We start from the raw sequence: 25108 nt of genomic DNA, 5'->3' as shown, positions 1-25108 counted from the left end.
CTTTTGTGTTGGACTTGGTGCCAAGAAGTCTAAATGAATGCTGTGGATTTCAATGGGTTTTGTTGTTCTGGGTTGTCATTTATTTCCAGTTCTATTTGAGGACCTGTCTCAGGGTCACTCCCTGGCAGAACCTCAAGATAAGGGTAAAGAGACTTTTTCTCAAAAAAAATAACATTCTCAATAGTGAACTTTATCTTTGTTGTGCTTTCTCCCCAGTGTAATTGAATTCTCAAAGTCAAGAAAACTTTTCTGCCTCCTGATGGAAACTGGAGACAGTGATGTAATTTACAGGCCTCTATTGGATGGGGGAAACTTTACCTGCATTTACCCTAACTCTAACAGACGTTGAGTTTGATGTAGTTCAGTTGGTAGAGTGTTAACCTATTACCTATGAAGCCCTGGCTTTATTCTCCAGCATCACATACACTGGACCTTGGGGTACACATCTATAATCCCAGCACACAGAGAGTAGAGGTAGGGGCATCAGGAATTCAAGGTCATCCTCAGCTACATAACAAGTTTGAGGCTAGCCTGGGTTACATGAGCCCACTTTAGTCCTTCCCATGCCACCCCAGGAAATTTCATCAAGGCTCCAGCCAACTTGGCCTTTAACACCAATTATCACTCTTGGCTTTAATCAGAGAAGCCTCTCCTCTATTTTGTAAAGTCTGATGAAGGCAGAGACCTAGGACTTCACAAGGTGCTGAGCATATGTGCTGATTGGCTGCTCCACCCTCCAAGGCTCTGAGAATGTGGTGCTACAAGAGCCAGAAGAAAGAGGAAAGAGCTGGGAAATGCCGTCTTATGGACAACACACAGCCACTGCCATCGTGAATGCTAGACAACTGCAGATGATTGCACAGAAAATGGCCCCATTAACTGCCAGGCAAGGAAAGGGAGGAGAGACTATGCATGCCCTACCTGTCAAGGCTGAACTGTTTCCTAAGGATAGAGTCAGGAAAGGGGGAGTCACTGCCTTCAGTAGTGTGCCCACTGGTGACCCCTCCAGGCTCCAATGGAGAGTCATCTGATGATCATATAGATGGCACTGATCAAACTAAGCAAGTCACACAATAAACTAAAAGTCATTAATCTGAGAAAGGAACAGATTGGTGGGGTGGTTCTTGACAAAAGCTGATAAGAGAGGGTAGAGGAAGAGAGTAACCAGAAATGTGTTACAAACACATATGAAATTATCAAAGAACTCGCTTAATAGAAAACAAAAATAAGAATGAAAAAATTAGTTGAGAATTGGGAAACATATAGAGAAGGAATTGTGTTGACTCAGGGCTATCACACAAGAATTAGATATCTGGCTTCTTCAACTCCTAATGCTGCAGGAACAAGATAGCACAGGCTGGGTGGCTTGAAACAGCAGGAATGAATTTGTCATTCTGACACAATTCTGAAAGCAGGGTCATGTTCTTTCTGAATTCTGAAGGAAACAATCCCCCTCTGCCCTTCCAGGCCTCTATTGTTTACTGACAAGCCTTTGCAGCCCTTGTCTCATAGACATGGCAGTCCTGTCTTCTCGGCCTCCATCCCTGCTTGGCCAGTCTTTCCTTTGTATGGCACTGTCTTCCCTTCTTACAGGGCCAACACTCTTCTAAATAAATCCCATTCTAATGACATCATCCTAATTGACTATTCCATGAAGTCATTATCTCTAAATAAGGCCACGGATTCGTGGGGTTAGCATTTTAACATTTAAGTGAGGGGGGAGGGGGTCACACAATCCACATGGCTTAGTGGAGGCCTTCACAAAAGCATCTTGAGATAGTATGGACTTAGTTTATAACTGTGAAAGTACAGGCCCAGATCTTTATCATTTCAATACGGCATCCTGCACCGCTCATCCTAAAGCATGTACTGTCTGGAGAGTACCTGTTGTGTGCCAAGACACAATTTTACAACTATGATTAAAACAGATGCAGCCCAACCCTCCTTAAACAACAGTCTCATAGAATCAGATGTACATTGGAATATATAATTTCCTAGCCATCATTTGCTCCCATAGCCTATTTTCAATAATGAAATCTTCTTCCATGGCTGTCATCACCAGCGTTCTAGCTGAGGGAAGGAAACTGAGAACTCTCTCAAAAGGGTTGGCCTCTCTCTTCTGATTTCACCAGAGTGTCAGTGCTTGTTTTGTGTATGAGACATCCCTGGGAAAATGTGATTGATCAAAGTGGACCATGTTTGTGTCATGCTATTGAGCAAACAATTCTGAAATCTCAATGCTTAAAACAAAGTTCTTGGAATTTACATACCTACCTATCAATGATGTTTTGCAGTTAGGAATTGTCGGAGACCAAGAACTATTGATTAGAAAGTTTTTGGGGGGTTCATACCTCCAGCTCCATCTTTCAGAAACCTGAACCTCCATTATATTGCAGATGCTGGCTAATTGCTGCAGGATGGCATGGCTTCAGTAAAGAATGTCTCCTAGTATGCATTAGAACAGGGCTAAATCTTGAATGGGCTGCACCTGTGCGGAGAGTTTTGTCTAAGTGCCTAGAGACCATTTTTAGGTGTGCCGCTAGGGTAAAATGATGACTGGATGGTAGATGCACATAGGCGGTCACCTTGATGGTTGGAAAGCGGCTTAGGAGGATGATGGAAAAAACCAGAGACTCCAGTTTTTCAGATGGACTGGGAGGCCCTCCAAATAAAAACGACAAGATGTCTGTGTGCCTGGTCTTTGTCACCATTAAGTAGCTAAGAGTTTTCAGGTCCATGCTCCCCCACTCAGGCCAGACCCTGTGGCTTCTGTAGCATGGAACTGATACAAGCCAGGCCCTGGCAAGGAATACTATGACTCCAACCTGTGTGAGGAATAACCAAATCCCATTTTCTTGGCCCAAAAATAGAGTCTAGTGTTTTTCTTTTGTGACTCTGCTAGTTACTGATTATGAGGAAATGGTCCCTCCTCAATGGCTCTAAGTCTTGAAATATTTGTGTGTAATCCCTGTAACTATAAATTCCCTGTTAAATAGATTCAACTATAATTTTTTATAAAAGTTCTTGGAACAGAAGAGATGGCTCTACAGTTAACAGCGCTTGCTGCTCAATCCTGAGGACTCATGGTAGAATCCCAGCATCCATATCATATGGCTCACAAATGTTTGCAAATCCATCTCCAAGGGATCGAATGCCATCTTCTGGACTCTGTGGGCACATACATTTACACATGCCTTCACCTAGACACATGCATACACAAATAAAACAGACAAACCTTTAAAATAAGCTTCATTCATGCTTCTACACACACACACACACACACACACACACACACACACACACACACACACACACACACCAATAACCACCTAATGCTATGCTCTATGTCTCCCTCTTTCCAGGTCCCAGGCCAATGATCACACATCAGCTAGGAGGATCTGAGTTCTGTTTCTAGGAACTAACTGCAGGAGGAAAAGCCAAACTTGGGAAAGCCATGTATCAGTTGCTATAGTTTAGATCTGAAACAAACCTCACAGACACATGCTAAGACCTCCCTTTCTGTCATTGGTGCTGATGAGAGTTGGTGGCATCTTTAAGAGATAGGGTCAATGGAAGAAGACAGTTGACTTAGTTCATACTCCTGGCGAGGATTTTGGAACCACAGACCCCTCCTCTTTCTTTGTCTTCCAGCTGCCATGAGGCAAGCGCTTCTTCTAACATGTATTTCTACCCTGATGTACTATGCCACCACCACAGGGCTGAAAGACCAAACCACCATGGACTGAAACCTTGAAAATGATGAGCATAGATGATTCTATGCTTTATAAATTCTTTATCTGAAGCATTCTGTCACAGTGACAGCAAGCAGACTAATGCATCAGAGGTTAGAGGATTCTATTTCCAAGGCATTCTCTAGTTTTCTTTTTATAGCAGTATCCTGAGTACAAATACGGTGTGCTTTTCAGTCTGACATCACGTTACTCACAACTTTGCAGGACATGGTGCCTTTTATGCAAGGGAAGACATTTATTCATTAAAGATGAGTTTCATAGGTCGGCAGCTTGCCATAGTATGTTTTCCTTACCCCTCAAATTCAAAATCTGCTTACCTGAGGTTAGTAAGGAAAACCCAGGAGAAGTCCTTAGTAGCTAAAATTACTCCCCCATCCCACTTAGTGGCTACTGACAGTGAGGTTTCCACCATTGCCTCTGCAACTCCGGGAGCTCATTTGGGCATCCCTGGAAGCATGAGACACATTTTTAGTTCCTCTAAGAAGCCGCTGGCTGTGATGAGTGTTCCTGTTGTAGCCTTGACCCTGCAGGATGTCCAGCACCTTGGCAGCCAGCGATTCACTCAAGTTCTGGAGATGCCTTTGTAGCTCAGAGCCAGGCAGGGCTTCCTAGCACTCCCTTACCACCCCGTTTCTCTGGCTGGGACTGTAGAAAGCCAGTATTATCAGACCTCTCAGGCTTACTCTGATGGACAATCAATAGGCAAATAAATATTAACAAGACTAGTATGTCATGGTGCTTTGTGATGTACAGGGATTCCACAAAGAAGCTGAGGTCCTAATTTTACTGACCAAAAAACTAAGGCATGGAGAGCTGAAGTGTCTTGTCCCAGATCACGCCCTTAAAGGAACCACCTCCTGGCATCTTTGAGACCTGCACTTGAATCTCCTCAGGTCTTCACATCACCATCTTGTGAAGATGCCTGGTAGGATGATGGGGCTATCCTTTGAGAGCACAGCCTGAGCTCAGGGTACATACAGGGCCTGTTGAGTCCCTGGATCAGAGATACTCACATTGTCCTTTTGTGACTTATGATTCCTTCCAAGTTGCCTATGATCTCATTTTCATTGAACATTAGCTCTTGCAAGAATAATAGAAAATGTGTAATAGTCTAAACTGTGTATCACCAACAGCCTTTTATTTTGTCCTGTCTTAGTTAGCGTTTCTTTTGCTGTGAAGACAGGCCATGACCATGGTAACCCTTTTAAATGAAAAACATCTAATTTGGGTGGTTTACATTTTCAGAGGTTTAGTCCATTATCTCCAGGGTGCAACATGGTGGCACTCGGGCAGATGTGGTACTAAAGAAGGAGCTGAGAGTCCTACATCTTGCCTGCAGGCAATGGGACGTTTTCTGTCTCACTGGGTATAGCATGGGCATAGGAGACCTCAAAGCCTACATCAAGAGTGACACTCTTCCTCCATACATACCAACAAGCCCATATCTATTCCAACAAAGCTGCATCTCCTAATAGTGTCACTCTCTAAGAGCTTATGGGGGCCAATTACATTCAAGCCACCATATTCCACTCCCTGGCCCCCAAAGGCTTATAACCATATCAGAATGCAAAAATGCATTCAGTCTAACTTCAAAAGTCCCCATAGTCTATCACAGTCTAAACAATATTTTAAAGTCCAAAGTTCAAAATGTCTTCTGAGATTCATGCAATCTTTTAACTTTCATCCCCTATAAAATAAAAATCAAAATCACATACTTCCAACATATAATGGCACAGGATATACATTACTGTTTCAAAACACAAGGAAGGGAACTTCACTCAAAGGCCACCCTAACAGTGGCACATTTCCTTCCACAAGGCCATACCTACTCCAACAAAGCCACGCCTTCTAATAGTGCCACTCCCTTTGGGAGCCATTTTCTTTCAAACTACCACATGCCCCCACTGATGACTTATGTAATGAGAGATTTTTCTGTCCACCATACTTTATTTATTACATATTTATTCCTCTGACACCAATAAAAGGCACTACAACTGCCAACCATGGCTTGAGACAGGTGGGCTACCATTCTAGCCAAAAATGCTAATTTTTAATTAGATTCCAGCATTTGCCAGGCAATTAGTGTATATCTTATGTCTCCAGGATGTTGTGCCAGCATTTGAACCCAGACAAGCTGACCCATGAGCCTGTGGTGATAAGTACTACACTACCAGCAACAGGAAGAGCTACCATTTGTTTACAGAAGACACTGTACCACACATGTAAATATGTACTGTCTTATTTAACCATTATATCGAAGGCAGAAAGCCGGTGGGGACAATGAGGCCATTCTTCCATTTTACATTGAAAGATCAGATGACATAGGAACAGCAAAGCAACTTGGGCACGGCTTTGTCATCAGGGACTGGCAGCACCAGGCTTCGAATTCAAGTGCTGTGGCTGCAGAGCAGGGACATTAACTCCTAGTCTATGCTCTGGTAGCCCTCGTGCATGTCAGTTAAGCCACAGGCAGCCTCATTATTTAGTTTTAAATCCACACTCCAACCACAGTGACTACTAAATGATTGCATTTTCCAGATGGAGCCAAACAGAACTGAAAAGGGAGCTTCCCAAGGCATGGAGGTACTATCTGAGGTCACTGAGGAGGAATGCATTCCTCCGCTAATAAAACATCTTATGGAAGGGGGAAGAATCGTCCCTTCGTCAGTTAATGCTGGAAATTTTTATTTCCCCTGAGTGAAAAGCAGCTAAAACTGAAAATACTTTACTGGGAACATTTTACAAGCCATTCTTTCTGAGATGGCCTAGATGCTTTTCAGGCGGATGGTGAAAACACCCACACACACACACCTCCCTATCTGCTCTGTGACTCCAGAACTGACCTTACTGGAGCGGTGAAGGAATGAAGACAAGAAAGACATGAGGACTCGGAAAAACTTGGATGGCAAAGCTGCAGCATCCTGGAAGCTCAGCATGTTTACTATAGACACTTGAACAGAGAGCAGGGTTAGCTAAGCCTGTAGGAGCAGTTTCTGGGGGGAGGGGAGCAGTCTTCGTGCTGTAGCCATCAGAGAAAGAAGGCTACAGGGAACTTTTCTGCACCACCGTCAGCATGCGCACTCAGACCTAAGGGTGCTTTGCCATTCCTCTGAGTCTTAGTCAGGGAGGCTTTGCCCAGTCCCATGGAAGTGAGGCAACTGGGGTCCTCAACATGGCCGTTCCCATGTCAACAATACACAGTCATTCAGGACTTCACTCTATCACTACAAACCCTTGAGAATCCTTCTGGGGCCTACAATCCTTTTGTTTATTATAATCCCTTGCCAACAAGAATCACAGGAAAAAAAAAAAAAAACTCAAAACCCACATCCAGGGCAGTCCTTGTCTATAGTTTTAACACTCTTAATACATTTCAAAAGGGGAAATTTTACAGTCTGACCTCTGCAGGCCCTGGAAATACGCTTTAAGAGAAGAGAGTAAATGAAGTCTTCCAATATTTCATCAGGTCAGAAGTTTAAATGTAAAACTGTTCAAGCACCGGTGTCCCCTTCTCCCTCTAATTGCCAATAAAGAGAACTGGTTTTAATGTACCAGATAATTTTAGTAATCACACTTTGCCTGTGTTTGTGAATAGCCACACACTGCTTTGTTTAGCTCTACACCATAGCAGGACTGGTACCTGTTCACACATGTGCTCCCGCTCTCCATGCCCCCACTAAGCATCCTACTGGGTCTCTATCAGGGTTCAGGGTATAGAAGGAATGTTGAATGACACACCTTTCCAAATAAAGTCAAGAGGCCAGAAACGTGTCATGATCATCACTGTGGGTTAAGTGATTTCCCTAAGTGAGACATCAGTAAATCTGGGGACTGATACCTGATTATCCTTGTTTGAAAGAATTGGCCTCCTTGTTAGTGAGGGAGAGAAACACTAGCCTGCCTGTCCTTCATAGTTCTATGCTGGAATGAGCCCTTTCACACAAGACAGATTAACAAGAAGAAAATGGAACTTAACAAGTATAGCCTAAGGAGTGGTTAGAACTTTGAGCTAAAACACTGTTTCAGATAAAACAAAAGGAAGGTGGGGGTGGGAGATCCTAAAGGAAAGAGGTTTGAGATGTCCACAAGTGCAGTAAGCTAGGGTTGTCAGTGAGTTTCATTATGCAGGTGAAACAGATTCATCTGTACAAACAAATTGTTAAATAAATGTAAATGTTCTTTACAAAAGGAAAGCAAGCTTAGTGTAGCTCTCACCTTTAATCCCAGCAATCAGGAAGCAGAAATAGATGGATCTCTGTGAGTTCAAGGCCACCCTGTTACACATGGTGAGTTCCTGGCCAGGCAAGGTGCATACTGAGTGCCTTTTTGAAAGGAAGGAAGGAAGGAAGGAAGGAAGGAAGGAAGGAAGGAAGGAAGGAAGGAAGGAAGGAAGGAAGGAAACATGCCTTTTTTCTGGGTCTGCCCATGCAAAACATAGCTCTCAACACTAAGGGGTAAAACATAGTTTACACTGGAACTATGTGTGAGTGGCCATGACTCAGGAACATGGATTCAGGTTTCCTCAAATATTCTAATTTCAATATGGTAACAGTTGCAGGAAATTCTTATTGTCAAACAACAAAAGGAAGTTACAAGTCAAGGCATTCTTCAAATACATTGGTGGGAACATCAAATAGGCAGGTTATAGCACAGAAAAAAAAATATTTTTTAGATCTGTTACAGGATTCGGATGTTATCTAATAGCATTCTTAGCTTTTGGTGGAATAAGGGATCTGTTAATACATTCCAAAAGTATTTACCTGAAAAATCAAAGGATGTTAGGTCAGACACAGAGAACTAAAGATAGCAGAAGATAATCTGGCAACATTCCAACCCTCCATAATCACAGTTTTAATCAGCCTTGTAAAACACAGGTGTCGCTTTTTTTTTTTTTTTCACTGAAAACTTCAGTTTGCAATGAACTAGCTCAAAGCAGTCTCTAAGAGGAAGAGGCATATTTTAGGGGTGGTGTAGTCTAGTATTTTTCCCTGGAAGCCATCAAGCTTTATGAGTAAATTAATTACCCGATGCTTTTACTGCCCGCTTCAAAACTAGAACCATATACCCCAAGTGTGTTTCTTTTCCCTGGCCCATCCTCCATCCACTTACTAGCACTGTCTAGCACCACCCACTGCCATTCAGTTCACAGCGTTTCTTCAGGGCACACACACAAATTGCCTTGGTGCCTGCTCTCACCTAGCTTTATCCAACAGTTTTCTCCTTTATCACTTGAGCACCATCACATGTTGTTGATTGACATCTCCATTTGTTCAGAGATGCTGTACTCAGCACGAAGTATAAAATAAGCCCAGGGGAATGGAATGGTGCTGAAGATAACAACAACAACAAAAAAATATATGCAGAGCTTGCCCTTGTGATGCTTACAATCTAATGAGGGAGAGTTAGCCAAGGAACCACACAGTAAATGTGTCTTTGCATGCAAGGCTAAGAGACAATGAGCTCATACCAAGAACCTTCAACCTGGACTTGGAAATTACCAGACTAATGAGAATGAATTAACTACATGAAGATTGAGGAATCAAAGAGGTATTGGGCAAAAGAAACAGCCTGGACCCCCTGAAGTAGGAGGCACACGGTAGCACGGGGTCCGGAAAGGAAGCCAGTGTGGTTGACAACTTGAGATTGAAAGGAATGAGTCAGTTCTGTCTTTGGGTGACAACTGGTGAAAGGCTAGATCATAAATTTGGTCTAAGACATGTTAAGTTTGAGTGCCTTTGACACATGTCAAGCAGGCAGTGAATACAGAAGTCTAGAGCAATTCCTTCAAAGTTTGTGATGATTTTCATCCCTTGTGGGCATGTTTCCTAATGATTAGAGACAGTTGTTGTTGCTGCTGTTATTGTTGTTGTTACAGCAGAGGTGCTACAGGCATATAGTGGGTACAGGCAAAGGATGTTACCAAAAACCCTGCAGGGCTCAGGGCAACCTCACCCACACAGCAAAGAATTCTTTAACCTAAAATGTCAATATATGAGGCCACTGACAGTGGGCCCAAGACCTGACTTAGTGGAGCCCATTCTATATGGAGAGATACCTTGACCGGTCTAGACACAAGGGTATAGGGGGTGGAGAGGTGCCTTGGTCCTGCCTCAACGAGATGATGGGACAGACTTAGTAGATTTCCTAGGGGAAGCCTTACCCTCTTCGAGGAACAGATGGGAGGTGGGGAGGGAAAGTGGGGGGAGCAGGAGGAGAGGAGGGAGGGGGAACTGGGATTGGAATGTAAAAATGTATTAATAATAATTTTTTTAAATGTCAGTAGCATCCAAAATGAGAAATTCTAGTGTTCAGGTGTTTGAAATTCAGTAACCAAATGCCTTTGGCATTGATGAGATCACATAGAAGACTGAAAGTGAGATACTGAAAAGAAGTATTTTAGGAATGCTATCACAAACATGGCTGGATGGCCAGTATAAAAGAATAAACAAGCAGTCAGAGAAGGAGGAGAGAGAGAGAGAGAGAGAGAGAGAGAGAGAGGCCAACATTTGGAGGCAGGGAAATAATGAAAGCATCAGATTCTACCAAGAAGTGAGAGGAGGGACTAGAGAAACAGCTCAGACCTTAAGAGCACTTGCTGCTTTAACAGAAGGCTAGAGTTCAATTCTCAGTACCTTCATCAGACAGCTCACAACTGCTCATAACTCCAGCTCCAGAGAATCCAACACCCTCTTCTGGCTTCCAGGGGCACTGCACACACATGGAGCACATACACACATGCATACAAAGCACTTATACACATAAATAAAATTGAATAATTCATATAAAAAAGAAGCCAGAAGAAATGAGAGTTGAAAAGTGCTCATTGCTTTCAAAGAGGTGAGACCATTGGCTGTTTGGTATTATGATGCTAATAAAAAACACACTACTATGGGTGGAGAATCACAAGGAGGAACAAAGTCCAGGCAGCTTCTGCAGGCAAGTTGGCTTTTTTGCTTTTGTTGTTTTTTGTTTGTTTGTTTTTAGTTTAGTGATAGAAGAGAGGAGAAAGAATAGTTCAAGTAAGGGATTACATTCAGGACACTTTATGGGGGCTGCAGAGATAGCTCAATGGGAAACAGCACTTTCCATGCAAATGTGAGGGTCTAAGTGCAATGCCCAGTACCTACATTTAAAACATACTGAGGGCAGCAGTGAGCATCTGACATCCTAGCACTAGGGAGGGAGAGGCAAGGGTAGCTCTGGGGCTTGCTGGTCATCCAGTCCAGCAAAACACTGTGCCAAAAAATAAGGTGGAAAATTCATGATTTCAGCTTCTGACTTTTACATGCATGAGTGACAGGCATGTGTGTGGACATCTCTCTCTCTCTCTCTCTCTCTCTCTCTCTCTCTCTCTTTCTCTGTCTCTCTCTCATTTTACTTTGGAAATTCAAATGTAAGTGAAATAAGAAGGTCATGATAATGAGTATCTCTAGTATCCTGTCTTCTACAGATGCTGGATTGTATTTGTTTCTTTAAAAAGCTCCATCTGCCCAAGTCAGCAAGAACTGAGGTCTCTGTTCAGTTCTTTGGACTTCTTGCTGCAACTAATGATGTCAGTGTCCCTGCTACTCATGGCCCAGTCAATGACTGGGCTTTTTATACTGAAACTTGTGAGCCCCTTCTCTCTAAAGTTTCTTCCCTTCAGAGTTCCCCTCTGCACCATCCAGCTGCTCTTCTTAACCCCAGCCCTGTTCTCAGGCACTCAACCTGTAAGTCAGCCTTTCTGTTGTTCAGAGCTGTTTGAAGATGGGTCTGCACTCAGGCAAAACACTGCAGAGCTGCCCATCTCTGAAAATAATGCCTGTTTTCAAAGGCATATGTTCCTCCAGTTTCTACCACCATTTGACCAAGCTCCATTACTGTAAACCAAAAATGCATATTTCATAGCATGGCAGTAATATAAGTTATTTGTATATGAATGATTTTATAATAATTGTCTTCAGAAGGGTTATTCCGTGCCACTACCAGAAGCCAGAAGTTATGTTTCACTCCTAAAATGATAAAGACTTGAGTATATAAATCTTTTTTGTTTGTTTGTTTTTGTTTTGCAGATTTTTTTAAATCTTTATTTTGTTTTATTAGTTCAAATTAGGAACAAGCTTGCTTCAGATGTCAATCCCTTCACCCTCTCCCTCTCCCTCTCCCTCCCCTCCCCCCCAACATCCCACCTGCCCCTAGCCATCCTCCCTCCACTCCCCAGGCAGGGTAAGGCCCTCAAAAGGGGCTCCCCAAAGTCGACCACATCATCCTGGGGCAGATTTTTTTTTAATTTGAATTAGAAACAAGATTGTTTTACATGTCAATCCCAGTTTCCACTCCCTCCCCTCCTCACCAATACCTCCCCACCCTCCCCACACAACTAAAACCCTACCTATCACATATCCTCTCTGCTCCCCCTGGGAGTATATAAATCTTATGGGTTATCTACTAGAGTGAGAAAGAGAAGGGATCTCACAAATGTCCACATATTCTCTCATCTCTAATCCTAAAACAAAAGATCCATAACCACAACCTTTAAATTTAAACATTAAACATTGTAATTCGAGTAACAAGCTGTTAAACATAGCATGCTCTACTGTCTTACATTTGCATCTGTACCTCCTCTTCTAGACTGGAAGGCTAAATTTGAATTTGGCGTTGTTAGATTCCAGTGCTGCAGAGAAAAAGTATGTCATTGGGCCACCCTCCCCTGTTTCCCTTCCCAGCTTCATCTCCCATTTCAGGAGCCTGGTGCACACGCATCTGAAAATCCCAACCCACATGTCCAAATTCTGGCCCTGGACACATAGTCTGTGCCATGGAGTAAGCACCTGGAGTGCAGACCCATGCAGTTGCTAAGGTAGTTGTGGGGTTAGTGAGTCCAGGGATTCTAGTACCAGATCTAGAGAGAAAAGAAGAGAAGATGCATTCTCTAGAGAGATGGCTCCAGGTGGGCATGCCCTTGACCCAGGGCACTTCTGGTCCTATGGAGAGAAGCAATTAAAGGAAAGACACCAGGACCCTCCAGAGCTTTGAGATAAAATCCATCTTCCTTGGGGATGGGGGCAAAAGTCAGCAATGCAATTGACACCAGTGTTCATGATCTTTGCTGTTCCTACACTGATCGCCTGGTTTCTCTGTGTGTACATGTTTATTTTTCCTAGTGGGCTGTTTATCACCATTCATGACAAGGGCCACCTTGCAACAATGCTGAATTCTTGGCCAGAGGACAATATTAAGGTATGATCGTGTTTTTATTGCTATTGTCCTGTTTGTCGGAGGAATTGTTGCCACCTGTATTTGGTGTTATTTCTATGTATGAAATGAGTCATTATGATTTCGAAGGCAAAATACTTCCCCCTTTTTCCAGGCCCTGATCACATACCAGCTATAGCCACCACAAATGCACCATAAAAGAGAGATTTGCCTTAACTACATATCTAGGTAAAGTTACTCTTAATTAATATTGACCTAAAGAAGTGTTCAGCATGTGTTAGGTACCTGTTGAGTGCACTGTGCCAGTCTCCTTGTGGATAGATGTAGACAGAAATCAAGCGTAGACCTCTCCTGGAGTAATGAACACTTCATGATGAAAACAGGACAGTAACACAACAGACTAGCCAGGCAAAACATGATCAGAGCTAAGCGAACCACACAGAAAGAGCTATGGGTGATCACAGGGTAGGACTTTCATCTCAGAGAACTTTGAGGTGACATCATAGGGAAATGACTTTGGATCTGGGCCTTAGATTAAGGGTTATGAAAATATAGGTGGTGAGGACCTTCTTCATGAAAGTTTATGGTGAGCAAACTTGGGTAGTTGTGCCCCAGGTGGCAGAGGATAGAGTATATGTGCAGAGTGACAAAGTAAAACTGTCACTGCTTCCCAAATATCAAGTCTCCTTAAAACATTTCAAGATAAAAGGATGAGATGACAGTATGGAATGCAAACTGTGCTCCATACGGAGGAGTGTGAGGGACCTGGCATCTGAGGCAATTATCTTTTCTGGTAAGTGAAACTGATGGCTCCTTAGTGAGGGGACTTCCAGCCCTGGAGTCACAGTACTGGAGCTAAACACAGTGTAACCCTGGGGCCAGTTGTTCACTTTACCTTGGCTCCCTTGACAGGCTGTGAATCTCTACTGTTTTCTCTGCAGGGTACCGCTCCCTCCACCCCTGCTAGTTCTCTGAGCCCAATCCTCACCAGAAGGTACCAAATAGAGCCTCTATTGGTTTCCCACCCAAATGAGGCTCTCTCTAGGCAGTGTGAGCATTTAGAACAAGAGTAGAAAAGGGTTAGAACCTCGACTCTCTGCTGCCAGGTCTCAGCTATAGCCAAAGTTCAGTACTGCCCACGGGGGATAATTCATCCTCACATCTCCATCTGGGTGTGACTTTGCCCTGTGCTTATCCATCCGCCTGGACTCCAGGTATGTGTAAGGCTTTGGCCTTGAAAGTTTTGGCCTCTGTCCCAGGGAAACATGTTTTCAGGGTGTGTCTAGGATGAAACTCTAGTAAAATATTGAGGACATTGAGGGAGGCCAGCTCACTTAGTGGGGAGTTAAGTTTAGGCTAACCTGAGTGGGCACAATGCTGAGGTCCTGCCCACTAATCTCTTCCACTTGCCCTAGACAGATCAACCATGGAGAAACCTTGTACACCAACAGACAGACCCTCAGCAGATGTTCAGAGCTGTGAATAAACCCAGTCAACAGATACATTAAGCATCTTCTGTGTGCCAGGCACTGTGCCAGGAATAGAGATAATGCATACAGTACTTTAGACAAATTGTGAGCAATTAGAACAACTAAAAGAAATTCTTCTTCTACTGGAAGTAAAAAGGTACCTCTTCCTCCAGGCTGGCACAGTTGTTTCCTTGGCCGGGTACAATATGTATGACTATTATCAGGTCCTCCTGCAAGAATTCCAAAATGAAATGAAAGGCACCTTGTCTCCAGATTCTTCCTGTAATGGTTGAAAACCAAGGGTATAAATTCAAACCATGGGAGCTAAGTGACTATTGAATTTTGAGACCCTTCTCAATACTGACTACCAGAGAGGTAGTGACAATGACTAAAGGAACAGGAACAGGGACTTTAGACACTCTAGAGGGAGAGAATGTAAGGAGACCTCTGAGAAGGGTATAAGATGCTGATCCAGGCTGGTGGATGCCATCTAACTCAGTAGCATTTGAGCACCCTTCAGTAAGCATCTCCTCTGAGGGAGCTCCCTGGAGCCCTGTGATAAAGATGTGCAGGACCAACTTCAAGGAGCTCGCACTCTGCTTAGATGGGCTTACCTGGAAACAAGGGCAGAATACTATGCCTCTGCTACCAAAGAGAGGAACTTACAGGGCAAGGTGCAGACAGGGCACAAGCCACCTAGCCTCCCTCCCCTTGAGGGTCCAAAGGGGACAGCCTGGGACAACCCCCATCCTTTATTTCTGTCTCACTTTAGAGAGGTTCCGGTGACCATATAGAGAAAACAGCCCTGATTTTGTAAGCAGACACACAGGGCTTCTGACTATGAATCTTCCCCTTGCCTGTTGTATTTGCACGTAGACTTTCTGAGCTTTCCATTCCTCCTGGATTGATCATGATAAAGCCTGTGAACACTGAAGAGCACACAAATGAACATTGTTCTGGTAGGAGATGTTGGAAGCAATTATAGCATCTGTGGCTATGCAGGGCCAATGGGCAGCCATGGAAACAGGTTTCTTCTGAGAATCTGATGCCACAAATGGTAGTCATATGCCTTGTATCCAGATATACTTGGTTTGGCTCTCAGTGCCTATTAAAATTTTTTAATTTATAGGCTGTATCTTGAAAGCATATTTCATTTAAAACAATAAATACAAAAGCACTTGGATTTTTTACTTCTCTGGAAAAACTAGGCACTCTGAATATAGAGCCTGTATCATGGTGTATAAACAAATAGCTAACTGGACTTTCCCTAACCCACCCCACACTCTACCCTGCCCCACTCTCCAACCTTCCATTGAAGGTTTCCTCCCTTGTCACCCAAGGTGCCCTTTCAGAAGTTCAGAACGTTCTGAGCAGCAGTCTTCCTTGTTCCCTAAAAATGAGAGAGCAAAGATCTCTCCAATTCTACAGGGATCTCTGCTCATCACCCCTTCAGAGCTCATACAGGGCATCTTTACAGGCACTTAGGTCAAAGCTCAGGAAGGATTCCTTCTGAAAGCCCCAAGCTGGACCCTGAAGGATGGGTAGGAGGAGGGGACATTGCTGAGAGGAGCATGCCAGGGTCAAGTGGACATTGCTGAGAGGAGCATACAAGGAACATACTAGGTCACTCACAGGTGAGCGCTGGTGTCTAAACTACATCTCCGTGCTGAGTTCCACCCCATCCCACCCCCCAGAAGCTGATTCAGAGAGTCAGTTTCTCAATGAGGCCTAGGAAGTCTTTAGAACCTAGTGTTGCTAGCTGTTTGGCTACAGAGGAGGGTTAATTTCAGAGGACCTTCTAAATCAATTCGGAAGATGAAAAATGAACTTTCTGTGGTTTCCCAGCTAGAAGTCCAGGAAACTGAAATGCAGGAGAAGATAACTATGAGGAACCCATGGCTCAAGGCCAGTACTACCGAAGCTTTGGGGCCTTTCTTCTTCAGGGAGGAGAAAGCTGTCCAGTGTAAATCATGCAAAGGAGTGAGAACCGCTGTTCTGTCTCCTTCCCAGACTGCCCATTGCCTCCAGCAGGAGATAGGCTCAACCGAGAACGTCTCTCCCTGTCAACTCCCCAGACTCCTAAATATCTCTCCCAACCCAGTACCAAGACTTCTGAGGAAAGAGAGCTCTGGGTGGTGGAACCAAAACAGCAGCCTCCACCTCTAGGCACCACATAGGTGCTAAAACATGGTCCAGAATGCTAGAGCCATGTGCCTATCTATCATGCATGGGCCCAGGGTGTAGTGAACACCTTCTGTGTAGGTGTCAGAGACAGGACTTCCTGAAAATCTCTGAGACAGAGATTAACTTGTCAGGAAGGGCTCTTGGTTCAATATCTATTCACCAGAAGGAGGTGGGGGCAGAGCTGAGGACCACAGGTTGCCTGTACTAAGGTCTAGAGGAAGATTCAGTGAAGGCTATGAGGCAGGTTCAGAGCTAGGATGGTTTAGGCAGAAGCATGTGGTGGTGGTGGTGGTGGGGTTGTCTTTTGTATGCCTGGTGTGATCAGTCGTTGGCTGTAGGCTGATCTTGGAAAGAGGTGTGGCTTCTGTGCAAGGTGGCTCAGGTAAAGAAAATTCTCCAGATAGGTTGGTGGCTAAGAGCAACAGTAGGGAAGAAACTCCCAACAGTCTTGGGCAGACATTACCAACCCCTTCATGCAGTATTATACAAATGCTTTACGCAGACTGACTCAATGAATTCTATTGACAACCACGGGGCTTCTTATTATCTTTGTTCTAGAGACAAGGAATCTGAGAGGTGAGGCTCTTTGTGAGGAGTGGAATCAAGATTTGAAACTAAGGGATGTGTGTTATTTATGTTATGAAGTAGGGGGAAGGAAGGGGAATGAAAACATGATGGGTGAAACAAAAGGTAGAGGAAAGGTGATTTGAGAACTTTTGCAGGCGGCCCATCCATAATCAAACTAACAAATCTAAAACAACCCAAGAGCAGTCCAGGACTCAATCTTCCAGTCAGCCTTTGGTTAGTTAAGCTAAGGGCCATACCCAACAAGTCAGAAAAGGTCGTAGGTCTGAGGAAGGCTGGCAAGAAAGAACATAGCATACCGTTCTTCAAACCTCTCTATTTGTCTAAGAAACGAGGGATGCCATAGCTTTCCCAACATCCAAATAAGGAAATTGGAGTTCTGTCATTCCAGAAATTGTTGCTGGCTTTTCAAACCCAAAGACACTGCCCAGACTTTCCCTAAGTCCTTGGCAACCCACTGAACTAGTAAAGTGGTTCCCAGCATTAATTGGATTGCTTTTGGGAACAATGAGAGGCAACATCTTCTCTCTGAACTTAACTATCCTGGCTTTGAATCCTGTCCAGCCGAGAAGCACTTTCTGCACTATTGGAGCTGTAGTTTGCCTGGCTAATTGAGTGTGTGTCACATCGCTGGCCTCAGAGCCAACATCTGAGGAATCAAAAATAACACAACCTAATGTTGCCCCTAAAATGCTTACAGCTTTTATGAAAGACATGGAAACATGAATATTTATAGTACAAGGAAAAGAGTGATGGCTACTTTGGGCAAGGAAAAATGCTCTGGGAATTCAAAGGAAAACAGTGAGAAACCCAGGAGGGAAGCTTCACAGACACAAGTGAAATTTTTATTTTATTTTTTATTTTAATTTATTTTATTTTTGTTCAAGACAGGGTTTCTCCCTTAGCCCTAACTGTCCTGGAACTAGCTCTGTAGACCAGGCTGGCCTGGAACTCAGAGATTCACCTGCCTCTGCTTCCCGAGTGCTGGGATTAAAGACGTATGCCACTCCACTACCACCTGGCAAGTGAATTTTGAATTGTTCCTTGAAACACACAAAAATAGTAGAAGTCCAATCAAGGAAATGAAAGACTTGAGTAAAATGCCACATATTACAGAAAGTAGAACTCCCATACAGAACCAGAAGTATCTTAGTTAGGATGGAGCATGGAAAAGACAGAAAATTCCAAAAGGCAGAGTGGACCTAGCCCATGGAAATCTTAAAGGTCAGGTTAAGAAAATGTCTGATCTTTGTTTTATATGGGGCAAGAAACTGATTCATCCAGATGTGCTTTGTAAAAATAAAACAGGATGGGGAGACTACAAGAGTTAAAAGAAGAGTGGGAAAATCATAGGGTGGTTTAAGTGACAAGCAGATTGTCAGGTCAAAGGCAATAGGAACGGTGTGAGGATCCTAGAACAAATGCCACAAGACTAAAGTGGGCAAGATCAGCAGAACTTGATAGCCAACTTGATTACCAAAGCCCAAAGAAAAAAATCAAAGAAGGTTAGGTGGTGTGGAGCTTGAAAGATGTAGAGAAGTAAGGGGGAAGGTGAATGAGACCAGCAGTTTTTCCCGTGTTTGTTCTGGAACTCTGAGGGGGAAGACCAGGGGTGAGAAACGAAGAGTCAAAAGCAGGGGTCAGGAGCTAGCTAGCAAGTTTATTAATCACACATTTATTAATCCTAATATACCCATCAAATGAAGAAGCAGCAAGCAAATCCATAAAGGTCATTAGACAGCAGAATTATGGGGAACTCAGAGTAACTCTAGTTCCTCTTTTGTAAGATCCATGCTGGTGTGATAAGCAAAGCATTTCACATCTCTGTGTCTGGAACATTTGGCCACAGCTTACAGGGAAACTGTCAAGCTCCAGGCTCTGGCTTTGGGAGGCTCCAGAGCCCTGGCACCAGTTCGTTGCTGGCCTTGCTGACAGGAAACAAAAGTCTAGAGCTCCTTGTTCCATGCACAGAACCACAAATGACCTTTGACCTTACCTAGCCCCTGACAGGAAGACAGCAAGTAAAAAATTTCAAAGAAGAATGTAAGAATTCATTTGGACAAGAAGTGATGAGATTTGAGAGGTGTATTGGACATACAAATGGCACTTCCCAACAGTATTTTGTGTGAGTCTTGGTACCCAGTAGGTTCTTAACAAGTGCTTACAGAATGTCGAAGGTGACCAGGAGTGTGTGTATTAGATGTAACAAGTGTTAACAGTTCATAAGAATGAAAACTGCTACTACATTTGTCAAAATAGAAAATTGGGAGAAAGATCCTCCAGAAAAAAAATGAATATAAAAGCTGAGAGAGAGCCAGAGAAGAAACCACTAGCCAGACAATGCAGTTACATATAGATATACAGCAACTTTTTAAGGTATGTTAAACAATATACAGACTTAGGTATCCATAGGGGCAGTTAGAAATCATTAAAAGTCTTTGTCTTAGTTATGGTTTCTGTTTTTTGAAGAAAAAAAAACTATGATCAAAATCAACTTGGAGAGAAAAGGGTTTATTTCATCGTACAGCTTGTAGTCCATCATGAAGAGAAGACAGACAGGAACTCAAAGAAGGAACCTGGAGACAGGAACTAAAACAGAGGACATGCTGGATCACTGCTTCCTGCCTTGTTCCCGCATGGTTTGCTCAGCCTGCTTTTTTAATAGCACCTAGCCCACCGGCTCAGGGATCGCACCACCCACAATGGACTGGATAGTAGTAATGGCATTACTACAGACCTGCCTACCAGCAAATCCTGTGGAGTCCCGCTTCCTAATGACTCTAACTTATGCAAGTTGACATATAACTACCCAGCACAGTCTTTGATCCTGGAAATGTCATGATGGAAATGAGCTTTGGATGCAATGAACTTGACATAGGTTTGCAGGAGAGACTAAAAATAAGAAGAGGGGTGAAGCAGTCTGAGAAACTGTTGTACCAAGTCAACCATTTGCACAGAAGAACTGAAAATTGATGCTGGATGGTGAGGCATTCCCTCAGAAGAGTTGAACGTGTAGTAGAATTCCCTGGGACATTTCCAGTCTGGGAAACTGCACTGATGGCCCCTCATCATCTTAGGGTTGTAAGAGTAATGAATTAGAGTCTTATTGGCCTCCCTCCTCTCCAGAGGTGGGAATGTCTTAATTCAGAGCAAATAGGTACACAATAGTTTCCCTCTAAGCAGAGCAAAGAATTCCCTCAGGAGGGGAACCTGAGTCAGTAAGCTTTGATTTGGACAGACCAGAAGGTAGAGAAATGTTAAGTTGGGGCTACAGAGGCAGAGGGCACAAGCTCTAGCTGGAAATTCTGCCAGGAGGGGGCCAGAGGCAGGCACAGAGACTGGGTGCTAAGGCAGGGTGGGACTTGCCAAGAGCACAGATGCTTTATCCCAGTGAGATAGAGTGGCAAAAACACCGCTGAACCAGAAGCCCAAAGACTGACTAATAGGGATCCCACACTTGCCAAGGTAACAAGTCATCTAGGCTTTCTAAGATAACCAATGTGGAACTATCAACCCAGTTACTGGAACTTGGGTTGTATACTTACTGATACATGGCAAGACATGGCATGTATATGTAGACCAGGAAAGTTTTGAACTTCAACCTGCTCACTTGTAAAGTGGAATTAACAGTGTTAGCCCTTCCTGTGCCCAGACCATGATAGAGGGAGGGAGTGTGAGATGTGGGTTGTGATCACTCACCACTAAAGTGGTAGAGCAATCTGAAAGAGAAATAAGAATTTCATGGGTCTGTTGCACTCTCCAAAACTCAATTCCTGAAGTGGATGAGTGTTTCTAGAATCTTTGTACCTTTTTTCTCAAAAAAAAAAAAAAAAAAAAAAAAAAAAAAAAAGCAGAAGCAGCCCATGTGTATTTCCCCCAATAGAGCTAAGGAAGTGGGAAGACAATCTTTGCACACTATACCACAACTAGGGCAAGAATGGGTCTTTATTGCTTTATTCTAGCATTGACCTTATATAGACTAACTAAACCCTTATATTCTCATTGGTACCAAGGGTTCAACCAGGATATCTATAGCTGAGAGCTAGACGTCGGTCCTGGAAAAAGTCGGGTTTCTGTAAATGGATGAGCTGCCTATAGACTTAACTCTTCCAGAGACAATGGGAGCCCATGATAGCGAGCTTGTTGCAGTGATGTATAAACAAGTTCAATGTCATCCCAAGGGATTCCCCTTCACTGACTTATCCCTCACTTCCCATTCTGCTGTTCATATAATTTACACCTCGCTTCTCACACACAGTTTACTCAATCTGTCCTGGGCCTTAACTTTCTTTCCTGTTTGTACCCCACTTTTCTTTTGGGCCACCAACCAGCTCCCAGATCATGACACAAAGACTTATTATTAGTTTTGAATGTTTGGTCTTCTTAGCTCTTATTTTAACCTGTTTCTCTTTATCTCTGTTTTGCCTAGAGGCTTTTTACCTTTTCTTTTTCTTTCTGTATATCTTATTTTCACTGCTCCTCATGTCTGGCTGGTGACTGCCTGGCTTCTAGTCCCCTCGTTCTCTCCTCATTCTTCTCTTGTTCTTCCCTGGCCTACATTTCTCCTCCTATTTATTCTTTCTGCCTGACTGCCCTGCCTATCCCTCTCCTGCCTAGATACTGGACATTCAGCTTTTTATCAGACCAATCAGGGGGCTTAGGCAGGCAAGGTAAAATAAATGCAACACATCTTTACATAATGAAACACACATTCTCACATTGTTAAACAAATGCAGCATAAACAAATGTAACACACCTTACACAGTTAAAGTAATATTTCACAACATAAACAAATATAATACATTTTTGCCTAATTAAAGTAATATTCCACAACACCTACTAAAGGTTGCATTCTGCCTGCATCCTCACAATTGCTTCTTGTCTGAGGTTTGGTGTGTGTATTCTCTCATCTGCAGAACTTACAAGAGTGGTTCACCCTACAGGAATATCTCAATCTCTACTGTCCCTGCATTGTCATGTTATATTAGGGCTTCTGTCCTGAAGCTGTAACTGTTAATAAATATGCGCTCTCTCGCTCTCTCTCTCTCTCTCTCTCTCTCTCTCTCTCTCTCTCTCTCTCTCTCTTTCTCTGTCTCTCATTTGGGTCCACACATACTTAATTTTATAGGTAAGCAAACTAAAGTTCTTTTCCCCAGGATATGTCTTACTAGTAAGCAGATGCGTTGTAAGTATTTATTAAGTGAATGAATAAATGAACATCCACCATGATCATCCAATCATGTCTGTCATCACCCTGATAAAGGTAAGCCCCATCAACACCTGATAAAGGTAAGATTTGTACCATAACTGTGTCTAGTACATAGCTGGCCATCAGTGATTCTTTGCCAACAGGTTATCCTCATACAACCAAAGAATCTACCTGATTCCAGGATTGTCATTCTAGAAAAAAACATTACAAGCTCTGTTTTTGGCAAATTGTCCTCAAAATGCTGTGGCTTGCATCGTTCCCTTCCTGTCTCATGCCCCAGGTTCCAGGCTGAAGACTTTCCAGTTGAGAGGAGGGGGCTAAATGTGATTTCTTTCCAGCTGTTCTGACACTCCCAACCCAATCTTCAGAATGCAAGGAACGCTGTCTTTCTGTCACTTGGGCTCAGTGAGGTTCCTCGCCCACTTGCCAGAAAGGGCCAGCCACCTGCAGTTGATGAATCCTCTGGCCTTGTCCCAGACAGGCTGCTTTATTCCCAACAAAGTCAGCGGGTATCCAGCTGTCAAGCCTGACTGCTGGGACTTTGAAATAAGCACTTTGTCAGGGAGGTGGTGCTCCTGATTGAGGGTGCCCTGCTGTGTTTTTCAGGCGGTGGTGGTGACTGATGGAGAGCGCATACTGGGTTTAGGAGACCTGGGCTGCTACGGCATGGGCATCCCTGTGGGCAAGCTGGCCCTGTACACAGCATGCGGAGGGGTGAATCCACAGCAGTGCCTTCCTGTCCTGCTAGATGTCGGCACCAACAATGAGGTAACAGGCTGTCTGAGCCAGGAGCTCTTGGGCCAGAAGGAAGGGGGGGGCACTTTTGTGGAATAATTATATCCACATGGGCTGTTTCTTTCCCAGGATCCTCTCGATCCCCCACACTTCCCACATGGTTGTGAAGTAGAAGGCTTTCCTTTCCAACCCCCTTTATTTCTGAGTCCTCTTGCTTTTTCATCTTCCTCCTCTGTGCCCATGATACCCTGGACTTACTTCTTCCCTTGCTTCCATGGTCCCACGTAGTTTGCACTCCTCCTTGGGGCCACTCTCCAAGAGAGCAGCCAATGGTGAGACTAGTGTGTTCTGCATTTTCAAGGCAAGTTGCCTCAGGGTGTGAACTAAAATTCAAAAACAAGGCCACAGGCTGAAATGTTTGAGAGAAGCAGATGAGAGTCCTGCTGATCCAGTGAGAGAAACTGAGCAAAGCCTCGGGTCAATCCTCCTGCAGGATTCAGGGGCTTTGTCACCAAAAGAGCTTATACCGCAGTCAAGGGTTTGCCTGCTCCTGTAATTGTCTCTGGCTGTAATTCCCTGCCTTGTGGCTGGCAGGAAAAAAAAAAAAGTGTCTTACCAGGTGGTGGTGGTGCACACCTTTAATCCCAGCACTCAGGAGGCAGAGGCAGGCGGATCTCTGTGAGTTCAAGGCCAGCCTGGTCTACAGAGTAAGTTTCAGGACAACCAGCCCTATACAGAGAAACCCTGCTCGAAAAACCAAAAAAAAAAAGAAAGGAAAAAAATCTCCTTTTCTTCATTTTCAAAATTGTTTGCTTAATTCAAACTTCTGAAAACAATTTAGTTCTTTTCACAAAGGAAACAAAATATAACTCTATCCAATTATCATATTTTGCAAACTATAATTTTATTGGAATATATGAGTTATATAAAAATAACTTCCATTATGAAAATTTCATACATGTCTATAATATTCGTCAAGGGAATTCCTTCTAAATAACATTTATTTCTAAGTTTAAGATCAGTATGTGCACTTTTAAAAATCAAAATCCAAAGATGTATTACAGGTAAAATAGTCACATGATCAGTACACACACACCACACACACACATAGCATTTTAATGTTTTTAATATATGTTTACAAAAAATATATTTATGTATGCACCTCTTTAGACCTGATCACCTACAGAGCAATACTGCCATTTCTAAAATCTCTTCCTCTTGCTATGTCTCCTGACTGACCTATGAGACACGGGACTGGGTGGTAGCACAAGGCTTACAGCTGCTCAACGAGGACAGACCTCAAGTTTTGCTCTAAACCGAGTTCCCTTCTCCCATCCAGATGTTTGAGTGTATTCCCAACAACTACTAAAGCTATCCTCAGACTCCAAGAGTGCATCATTGCCTCTGGAGATGAGTACAGCAAACCTTATTTCAGTCATTCTTCCAGCATCTCCTGGGGGGTTGCAAATACATTTAATCCTTCACCCTGTCAGTGCCTTAGAAGCTAGTCCTAAGAGCAGAGATAACTTGAGTTTAATACAATCTGTTATATTCCCTGAGGGTGGGTGTTACTGCTAGCATGGAGATCCTGCACTGTTGAGGATCGAGCACCCACAACGTGAATGAAGCTCAGGGCTGACCTTGATCTGTAATCCATCAGGAAGGATTTTCAAAAACAAGTGGTGATCATGGACCGGGACTTTACATCTAGTTTGAGCCTCATAGTAGCACTGAGTGAAGTCTCTGTCACTGCCCTCTCTTCCCAGGTCAGGAAACCAAGGGACAGAGGCTTTAATTGGCTCAAAGAGATTTTAAATCAGAGCCAAGATCCTTTGCTATATCACACCCCGGCTTCAACCCCAGTGTTTTATAAGCCAACATCATCTCTTGACTTTTCTTACTAAAGTAAGTTTATTATTCAAATTCTTTTTTACTTTTGTTTTTGTTTTTCGAAACAGAGTTTCTCTGTTTAACAGTCC

General features: G+C 43.5%; 1 protein-coding gene across 2 annotated transcripts in view; it reads left to right on the top strand.

Annotated features, from left to right (window-relative positions):
* Positions 1–25108, top strand: part of Me3 (malic enzyme 3) — a 223170-nt gene that overhangs the window by 116535 nt on the left and 81527 nt on the right. For both annotated transcript variants that reach the window (XM_035442405.1, XM_027407600.2), the window contains exons 4-5: positions 12896–12971; positions 23001–23162. In XM_035442405.1, the coding sequence (XP_035298296.1) occupies positions 12896–12971; positions 23001–23162 (238 nt within the window). The remainder of the gene's footprint in view (positions 1–12895; positions 12972–23000; positions 23163–25108) is intronic.

Source organism: Cricetulus griseus, chromosome 3, assembly GCF_003668045.3.
Source record: "Cricetulus griseus strain 17A/GY chromosome 3, alternate assembly CriGri-PICRH-1.0, whole genome shotgun sequence".
NCBI classification, from domain to species: Eukaryota; Metazoa; Chordata; class Mammalia; order Rodentia; family Cricetidae; genus Cricetulus; species Cricetulus griseus.
Note: the sequence above shows the minus strand (reverse complement) of the source record. Positions and strands in the feature narration are given on the sequence as shown.